At 36.0% G+C, this 9,385-nt stretch overlaps 2 protein-coding genes across 3 annotated transcripts; one reads left to right on the forward strand and one right to left on the reverse strand.

Moving 5' to 3' along the window:
- Positions 1 to 364: 364 nt before the first annotated feature.
- LOC133778389 (uncharacterized) lies at positions 365 to 3,337 on the forward strand. The gene is made up of 7 exons (XM_062218288.1): positions 365 to 522; positions 1,051 to 1,430; positions 1,619 to 1,846; positions 1,976 to 2,330; positions 2,410 to 2,537; positions 2,624 to 2,759; positions 2,840 to 3,337. Exons 2-7 carry the CDS (start codon positions 1,087 to 1,089, stop codon positions 3,077 to 3,079), a joined length of 1,431 nt encoding a protein of 476 aa, XP_062074272.1. The 5' UTR covers positions 365 to 522; positions 1,051 to 1,086; the 3' UTR covers positions 3,080 to 3,337.
- A 585-nt stretch (positions 3,338 to 3,922) lies between these two features.
- Positions 3,923 to 6,712, reverse strand: LOC133778388 (uncharacterized). Of its 2 annotated transcripts, none has more exons than XM_062218286.1 (6): positions 6,409 to 6,712; positions 5,403 to 5,846; positions 5,111 to 5,322; positions 4,751 to 4,897; positions 4,430 to 4,654; positions 3,923 to 4,346 (listed from the first exon to the last, which is right to left on the reverse strand). In XM_062218286.1, the coding sequence occupies exons 1-6, from the start codon at positions 6,667 to 6,669 to the stop codon at positions 4,094 to 4,096; spliced, it is 1,542 nt and encodes a 513-aa protein (XP_062074270.1). In that variant the 5' UTR covers positions 6,670 to 6,712; the 3' UTR covers positions 3,923 to 4,093. The 2 variants fall into 2 exon arrangements, with proteins under 2 accessions (XP_062074270.1, XP_062074271.1); XM_062218287.1 differs by having other exon boundaries at positions 5,403 to 5,850; positions 6,409 to 6,547.
- Between the last annotated feature and the right edge of the window lie 2,673 nt (positions 6,713 to 9,385).

Raw genomic sequence — 9,385 nt, forward strand, 5'->3', positions numbered from 1 at the left:
CTTGATTCAATGGATCTATCTGCAGCTTCTGTTGTGATTCCAGCAATTTCACACGAGCACTTTCAACTTTAGTATGTAAGTTAGAAAATCCCAGCTTGTTTATCTCCTTCAAGACCTGTTTCAAAGCCTTAAGTTTACTGATCACTTGATACATTGGTGTTCCAGATCGATCCAAATATTTTATTATTTATTTTATTATTTATGCTACAAATATTAATAATTAGTTATTTAAGTATTGAATTATACGATATTTTTGGTTTACCAAGTGTTGCAATTATAAATTCCACACAATATAAATGATTTGATCACAACACCAAAACAAGAATTTAATTTCTAAACGTGGAAATCACGTGACCTCTCATATTAGTAGTATAGTGTAGTCCTAAAGGCCAAACCCAGAGAGGTCTCCTTGTCTCTTTCATTCTTTTCCCCCAAATTCTCTTCCCCTTTGGAAGCTCAGATCCGAGATCTTTAAGCTTTAGATCGAGCTAGGGTTCGATCCCATAACACCAGTTCAAGCTTGTAAGCCCACTTTATCCCTCCTATTATCTCTTAATTTGTCTTTCTCTTCGATCTGGTTTGTGTTAATTTTTCCAGATCTATTCGATTTTCAAATTTTTGTGTTGTGCATGCATGCCCTTTTTTTTTTCCCTTCATATTATATGTATTCGCTAGCTTTTGTTTCGATTCGGTTTCGCGAAATGTGGTATGATTTGAAATCGACTGCTGGGATAGATCGCTGGATTGTTTAAACTTTTTTCATTATGATTTTCGAGGAGAGTTATTGGAGAAGTTTTTAAATTTGGGCTCGATTCGATTTCACAAAATATAGTATGACTTGAAATTGAATGCTGGGGATCTATCATACTGGATTGTTCAAACTTGTTTTTCCCTTAGTTTTTCGAGGAGAACTTTTGGAAAAAATCAATAATATCCTCTTCGGTATTAAAATTCCCTAAATTTATTTAGTAATTTGCTACAGTCATGTTCTGGACCTTGGATCTTGCATGGGATTGATTTTGTATTCAATAAAATTTTCGCATTGTGCAGGTGGATTTAGCTTAGTTTTTGCAGAAACAAGATAAAATGGGAGGTGGTTTTCGTGTGCTCCATCTGGTGAGGCCTTTCCTCGCTTTCCTGCCTGAAGTGCAGAGCGCTGACCGAAAGATTCCATTCAGAGAGAAGGTGCTATACACCGTTGTCGCCCTTTTCGTCTTTTTGGTGTGCAGCCAATTGCCATTGTATGGGATACACTCTACAACAGGGTCGGATCCATTTTATTGGATGAGAGTAATTCTTGCGTCCAACCGTGGGACTGTTATGGAGCTTGGAATCACACCAATTGTGACATCAGGACTTGTGATGCAACTTCTCGCTGGTTCAAAGATCATTGAAGTTGACAACAATGTCCGAGAGGATCGAGCTCTCTTGTACGTAGCCATTATCTTTTTGCATACATTTCCTAATTTCTTAGATTATTCATATATGATTGTTGCTCTAACTCTAGTTATATATTTATTGTGGAATGTTGATTTGAAAGCGCGAGTCCTTTAATAGTTATTTGGGGAAATCCCTTTGTTGTTAAGTTATAAGTAATGGTTTTAATTTTTCTTCACAGAAATGGAGCACAAAAGTTATTGGGAATCCTGATTGCTATTGGTGAGGCCGTTGCCTATGTTTGCTCCGGCATGTATGGAAGTGTTGACCAACTTGGAGTTGGAAATGCTATCCTTATTATCCTTCAGCTCTTCTTTGCTGGGATCATTGTCATATGCTTAGATGAGCTACTTCAGAAGGGATACGGATTAGGTTCTGGAATTTCTCTTTTCATTGCAACCAACATTTGGTGAGTTTTATACTTTTAAGCTTATATTTCTTGGATAGAGTATTAGCAGTATGTTACTAGCAACCGCATACAAACTCATTGTCTTTTTGAAAATTTTCTTAATATTTCTCTACCTGCTATGATTTTCAGCGAAAATATAATCTGGAAGGCGTTCAGCCCGACCACCATTAACAGTGGCCGTGGAGCTGAGTTTGAAGGTGCTGTTATTGCTCTGTTCCATCTACTGATAACCCGAACAGACAAAGTTCGTGCTCTGCGCGAAGCATTTTACCGGCAAAATCTTCCCAATGTTACTAATCTCCTCGCTACAGTCCTGATCTTCCTAATTGTTATCTACTTCCAAGGGTTCCGTGTTGTCCTCCCTGTGAGGTCAAAGAATGCCCGTGGACAACAAGGATCTTATCCTATTAAACTGTTCTACACCTCAAACATGCCCATCATTCTCCAGTCTGCCCTTGTTTCCAACCTTTACTTCATCTCTCAGGTGTGTGGTTTTGATATTTAATTAAACAGTCATTTTTGCTTTACCAATCTTACCTTTTTTATTTATCCTGTATATACAGTTGCTCTACAGGAGGTACAGTGGAAACTTTCTTGTAAATCTTTTGGGCAAATGGAAGGAGTCTGAGTATTCAGGTGGTCAGTATGTCCCCGTTGGCGGTATAGCTTATTATATCACCGCACCTTCAAGGTAACTAAAGATTTTCTCTCTTGTTTCAACAATCTTGAAATTTAATTGGTTTCAAATACACTGAAGATTTTCATTCATTTGTGCAGCTTAGCGGATATGGCAGCGAATCCTTTTCATGCATTGTTCTATCTTGTATTTATGCTATCTGCTTGTGCACTTTTCTCCAAAACATGGATTGAAGTTTCAGGATCCTCTGCCAGAGATGTTGCCAAACAGCTTAAGGTATAATAAACTACGTCAATACACGATTTCTTAAAGGCTATGGAAAGTGTGTTTTACATATCATCTTTGGCTAACTGCAGGAACAACAAATGGTGATGCCCGGACACCGTGAATCAAACTTGCAGAAGGAGCTGAACCGCTACATACCTACTGCTGCAGCATTCGGTGGCATGTGCATCGGTGCATTGACAGTGTTGGCAGATTTCATGGGGGCAATCGGTTCTGGAACTGGAATCCTTCTTGCCGTCACTATTATATACCAGTATTTCGAGACTTTTGAGAAGGAGAGAGCCAGTGAGCTTGGCTTCTTTGGTTTCTAAACTCATTAAGTTATGACAGAATCACTAGTAAGCAGCTAAAAATGGCGCCAAAGCTGCCTTTACAATTTTGTGGTAATGATATAATGAGGGGATGTAACAAGGTCCTGTTAACACCAAAGGGCTCGAGTTCTGTATGCTAGTTAGGTCTTTTTTAATTCTATCTATAGAATTTATTTTCCCAAGTTTTTTTCGCGGATCTTTGGAATACTTTGTGAAAAGTTTAGTTGTTTAAAATGGAATTTACCAGGAGTTTATTTATTTTTTAATTTTTTTTCAAGGTTATGCTATTTGGTTTGGTGATGCAATTTGCCTTGTAATTCCACTAATCTCATCAACTAAGAATTGGTATGGTAATATTCAGCAGCCTTTGCCTCAGCAGCATCAACAGAGAGAGCGGGAGATGCTACCATTCATGCAGGCCTATAGCTTTACCATTTAGTAACCAGATCAGATTCTAGGGTTACTTGACTACTTTGAAACTTGTTTAAAAGATCACTAGCCCGGTCAACTAGAATTAGTATCAAGAAAAAATAAACAAATTTGTACAAAAGAATGTCGTTTAAAAAAATGTTCTCAGATAAAATTCCATTTTGCCAGCCAATTCATTTGGAGTACTTACTAAAAGATTGAGAAAGTAGAAAAATTTGGAAATAAAATTTTACAAAAGCTTCAACGTTTTCTTTTTCTTTAGTTTCCTTCATTGTTTTTCCTTCTTTCTTTTATTATTTAATCAATCATGAAGAACATTTTATGTAGAGCTACAAAGACCAGTGGCTTGAACATTTAAACAGCTTCATGGATGAAGTTAGTATAAACATAAAAAGAGCACTGACAAAGGAAAAATGAAAGGACAAGCACAAGTTTCCATTTTTCACTATTTCCTCTGTGTAAGTTGTAATTGAGTGGAGCAATTTGACTGTGTATAAAGGATCCGAGGGTAAAAGAATTAAAACCAAAATGTTTAAAAAGGGCTATTGAAAGAATGTGCTATATTACAAACACAAGGAATTCACTTCACAGATTCACTTTGTCTTGGAGGCATTTCTCTAAGTACTCATTTTCCTTCCTAATTGCATCAAGATCAGACTGTAGTTTGTCTACATTTAAGTTTCGCGATGCCATGGCTGCAAGTTTCTTCTCACGTTCCAACACTTCTCTTCGTATTCTATCAGTTGCCAGAATTTTCTCAGATATTTGTTCAAAGCTCTCATGGATGCTTGTGAGGAGCCTATATGCTTGCCTTCCCACTGGTTCCTTCTTAGCTTCTCTGCATATAAAACATGCCTCTCTTTCAGTTGAGCAAGAAATGGTCTCAATACCACCTTCAGTAAAGCAATGCACATGTTTTACCTGAACACTATCTCATCTACAATAGCATAGGTCCTATGAAGACGTTCTTGGATGGAATTACTTTCCAGCTGAAGCTCCCTTGTATCTTTTAAGATTTTCTCTATGTCACTTTCTTGTTTCTTGCTGTTCTTGGTTATTTCCTTTACCCGATCGATATGGGATTTCCTTGACGCCACTTTGGGCTGCTTCGCAAGTTCATTGGAAAGTTCAGAGAGTTCATCCTTCCTGCATAATAACAAGAGACAAGCTTTCAACAGACCCATTAAAGAGAACTTTCAGCACACACATCATCAATATGTTCATATTGCAGGAATTTCTTACCTCTTTTCAATTTCGGATAAGATGGTCTGTATTTCTTGTTCAATCCCTCTCAGATTTTGAAGATTTTCCTTAGTTTCTGGGGTATTTCCATAAAGAGAATCTTGAAGACTTCTCTTTTCCTCTTCCAAAGGCTTTTTGAGAGCTTCCCTGTAAAACATCATTTATGTGTTGATAAACCCAATTTACAATCATAAGCTGGGACAAAAATGAGTTAGTTCTATCAGATGTATACACTTCAAGTTTTTCATGCTAAGTCATAAATAGTTTGAAACCAAATTTATAGGCACATGCCTTTGCCAATTATACAGATCAGAAATAACTTATCGTGAAAAGCTAAGCAATTTAACAGTGACATCTTACCATTGAGAGTTCAACTCTTTAAGATGATTCCTTTTAGAGTCTATCTTCTCCTCCAGTTGCTTGTGGTAAAATTCCACAGAGTGCTGGTCATCAAATACCATATCTGCAACCGCCTTTAACAATTCCAGCTCTTCTTCAAGATGCTCTAAATCTGCAGACTTTGCAGTCACCTCCTCCAAGGAAATTTTCTCTTGACTTTGGGTTTTCCCAAACTAAACCATAAATTCAAAAATCATCAGTCTAAACCATCCACATTGACTATCCAAGCTTTCTTAATTCTACACAAACATACCTCAGAAGGAGTTAAGATCTGATCAGAAGTCGAGTGAGCTCCATCCTCTCTTCCAATATCCAAAGTTTCTTCAGCCAAATTTGTCTGACTCCTTTCAATATTCAGTTTATTTATGTTGAATTCTCCAGTACTAGAACTAGATATGCCATCAATGTCAACATCCCTGGACCTTCTGAAAGAGGCATCTATAGCCTTCGTGTTAAGATATTCTGCTGTTTCATTCAACTGAGGTTTAATTTTCTGATCATCGACATCCACTCCATTATCATCAGAATTCTCTACATAGTCCTCTAAATAGCTTTCAAACTTATCTGTTTTCACGTCAATTCTATCAATGGAAGTGTTAATATCACCAATTCCTCCAGCAACTTTGGAGGATTCAGAAAGCCTCTCCACCAAAAATCTAATCAACTTACACGAATCCTCTTCAGATGGATAAAGGAACTGCCTATGCAACACACATTGTCTGTAACTAAGCATAATTTCAATACAGCAATATGAATAACATATACACATATAGCAAGTATAGACCCTTATAAGGGTATCACTTCTTTTTCCCTAAGAAAGTAGACTAATTTTCTATTTTCTAGCCAAACAAACGGGTTCCCAGATTGCCAAATTCCAAGAATTCAAAGTTAATCAAGACAGATGCGTTGATAATTTGATAAACCTATACAACACACAGTCTGTAATTGAGGCACAATTTCAATAAAATACATAGGGAGTTTCTTAGGTAGGGATTACTTTTGCTAAGCAATTTCTATTTTCGGTAACGGCAGAAATTATAGAAAATGCTACTACTGTAGGAGAGCAAAAGTGATGTCAAGAAAATTCCTATATATATATATATAGCATACGATAGTATATATAACAGAATAGACCCTTATAATGGTAAGAAAAGAAAGTCACATTTTTTCTAACATGGTTGACTGATTTTCTATTTCCTAGCCAAAAAAACAGGTAGCCAAAATCTAAGATTTCAAAGTTAAATCAAAACAAACCGCACATGGCGAAAGCTAATATCGCTGAGGTAACCCAAGTCCTTGATACTCAAAGCGAGCTCCGTACAAGCCTTGAACTGGTCGGCGACTGAGTCAGGAAGGGATGTGGGAAACGACGACGTGTGGTGGATGAGATTGAGCGACTGAGCCGAGATCGAGACCAAGGTGGAGGGAATGAGGTCTCGGATTGAAGAAACGCCGGGAGGGAGATGTACCCCAGAGTTGTTGATGGAATTGAGAAGTATTTGCTGAAACTCCTCCTCCATTGTTGATTTTGATCTTCTTCTTCTTCTTCTTAGAGATTTGTTTAGATTTTGATGAATTCAGTCGGCAGGCCGGCCGAGAATTATTGAGCAAAACGATGATAATCGATAAAAACGACAACTACCAGAAAAAACGACAATACATTTTAAAACGACAGAATTAGTAAAAAGTAAAAACTACAATAATTTAAAATACGACAATAATTAAGATAAACGATAGTAATCATTGAAACGATAACAATTAGAAGGAGGACAGTAATAAAAACGACACTATGTTTAAAAACGATAAAATTAATAAAAACGACAAACAATTAAAAATACGACAAAAATTAAGTTAAACGACATAAATCATGAGAAACGATAACAATTAGAAAAACGACAATAATAATTGAAAAAGAACCAATCACACATCTTCATATATGTGACCCCTCAATTTTTGAATTATTATATTATTTTGTAATTTTTTTTTTTAATATTACCCTTGAAGGTATAAAAAATTGCATTGAATTAAACCATTATGTATGACAATTCACTTTAAGTACTACCGGTGAAACTCTTTAGTGTTATCGATCCGTGAACAGTTTTTGACATGATTTTTTTTATGACCGTGTATATTATAGCTATTTAGAGCATCCTGCAAATTTTTAGAAAATTTCGAATAGTGTACAATACTGAAAACTAAGTTCAAACATGTTGCTTTTCACCCACATAAAAAAAATTAGTCAAACGTGCAACAACATGTTTGAACTTAGTTTTCGGTACTGTAAACTATTCAGAATTTTATGAAAATTTGCAAAATGCTCTAAATAACTACAATATACATGGTCATAAAAAAAATCGCCCCAAAAATTGTTCACGGGTCGAGTACACTGAGAGTCCTACTAGTAGGACTTAAAGTGAAGCCCCTATAAAAAAAAATTGTCTTATAAATATATATATATATATATATATATATAACAAATAACCCCAATAAACTAAACTTTTAACTCTGTGGTACTTCTTTGCTTAAAGTAATCTAAACAATTTTTCTACTTTCACCTTTACTGCTCAGTTGTACATTTTTTAATAACGTGGTTCCCAACATAACGAATAACAACTATCTTCATCATCCATTTTACTAACAATTCTTTCCAAACACTCCATACATCCTATTCTCTCTCCTTCCAACCAAACATAAGAATGAGAGGGGTAGAGGGAGATTAATAGAAAGATAGGTTGAAACCTTTTGTTTGGTAGGAAGGAAAGATAGTATGATGGATTGAACGTTTAGGAAGGATGAGTAGTAAGATAGACGGAGATGATAGTTTCTCATTTATATTATTTAGTATTAGGAGTGAAGTTGGAAGAATAGAGAGAAAATTAATTATTAAAATTATTATTTATCTTTTTAATATAAATATTTATTATTTTTTAGAAAGAAATATGTCATTTACATAGTATTTTTTGTCTTTTCCTTAAATCCCTCAATTTTTTTTAGGGATTGAATCCATCTCTCCTCTCTCTTTCTCTCTCCCTCCTACCAAACAAAATGATTCAACCTATTCTTCTATTAATTTACCTCCACCTAGAGCTGTAAATGAGGGCCGCCCGGCCCGGCCCACATTTTTCGTGCCTTCGATAAATTCGAGCCGGGTTGAGCCTGGCCCATTTTTGAAAGAGTAGGCCCAGCACGGCCCATGGGCCCGGCCCATGTCGTGCTGTGTCGGGCCGGCCCACTTTCCTTATTCGGGCCCACTTTTAGGCCCACTTTTTTTTTGCTAAAAAATGTGAGGATGGAGAATTGAACCCTCCACCTCCTCTTTAACCATCAATGGACTTAGCACCAAACAAAATACATTTCTTTGTTTAAATTATAATTTTGGATATTTTTATATACTTTTTAACAATATTTTACACAAAATTATATCAAAGATAATTATTAGAATTTTAATACCTACTAATAAATGCTAAAAATTTAACTAACAAATCTTAAAATAAATTAATATAATTATAAAAATATAAACATTGAAAAAAATAAGACATATACTATCATTTTAATTTATTAATTATTGACAAATAAAAATTTACTATGATTATTAATGTCAAAATATCGAGTTTTTTATCGTGTCGTGCTTTCAGGCTAGTTTGTTCGTGCTTTCGTGTTGTGCATTCGGGCTTGTCGTGCCGTGCCGTGCTAAGCCCATGTCGTGCCGTACCGTGCCGTGCCGTGCTAAGCCCATGTCGTGCCTGGCCCAAGCCCATATTTTTTCGTGCCGTGCTTGGCCCAAGCCCATATTTTTTCGTGCCGTGTCGTGCTCGTGCCTCCCGGGCTCGTGCCGGTTTCGTGCCGTGCTCAAAAGCCCGGCCCGTATTTACAGCTCTACCTCCACCCCTCTCCATCCCCTCATCTCTCCACCCTACCATAGTGTAAGAAAATCACCTTTTTCTTTTAATATTTTAATGTGTTTTTTATTTATGTTAAAATAATTCAGGTAAAAATTAAAAAATACAATCTTAAAATAAAAAAAAAACTTTGGGAAAATCTTGGGTGCACTCCCTTTCTAGTTTTTGGCTCAGAAAGTATTTTCGAGGCAAATTTTTTTTATGGCCACGTATATTGTAGTTATTTAGAGCATCTTGCAAATTTTCAAGAAATTCTGAATAATTTATAGTGCCGAAAAATAAGGTTCAAATAGTTTGTTGCACGCGTGATTGTTTTTTTTAAGCATGTGGAAAGTAG

This window comes from Humulus lupulus, chromosome 5 (assembly GCF_963169125.1).
Source record: "Humulus lupulus chromosome 5, drHumLupu1.1, whole genome shotgun sequence".
Taxonomy (NCBI): Eukaryota; Viridiplantae; Streptophyta; class Magnoliopsida; order Rosales; family Cannabaceae; genus Humulus; species Humulus lupulus.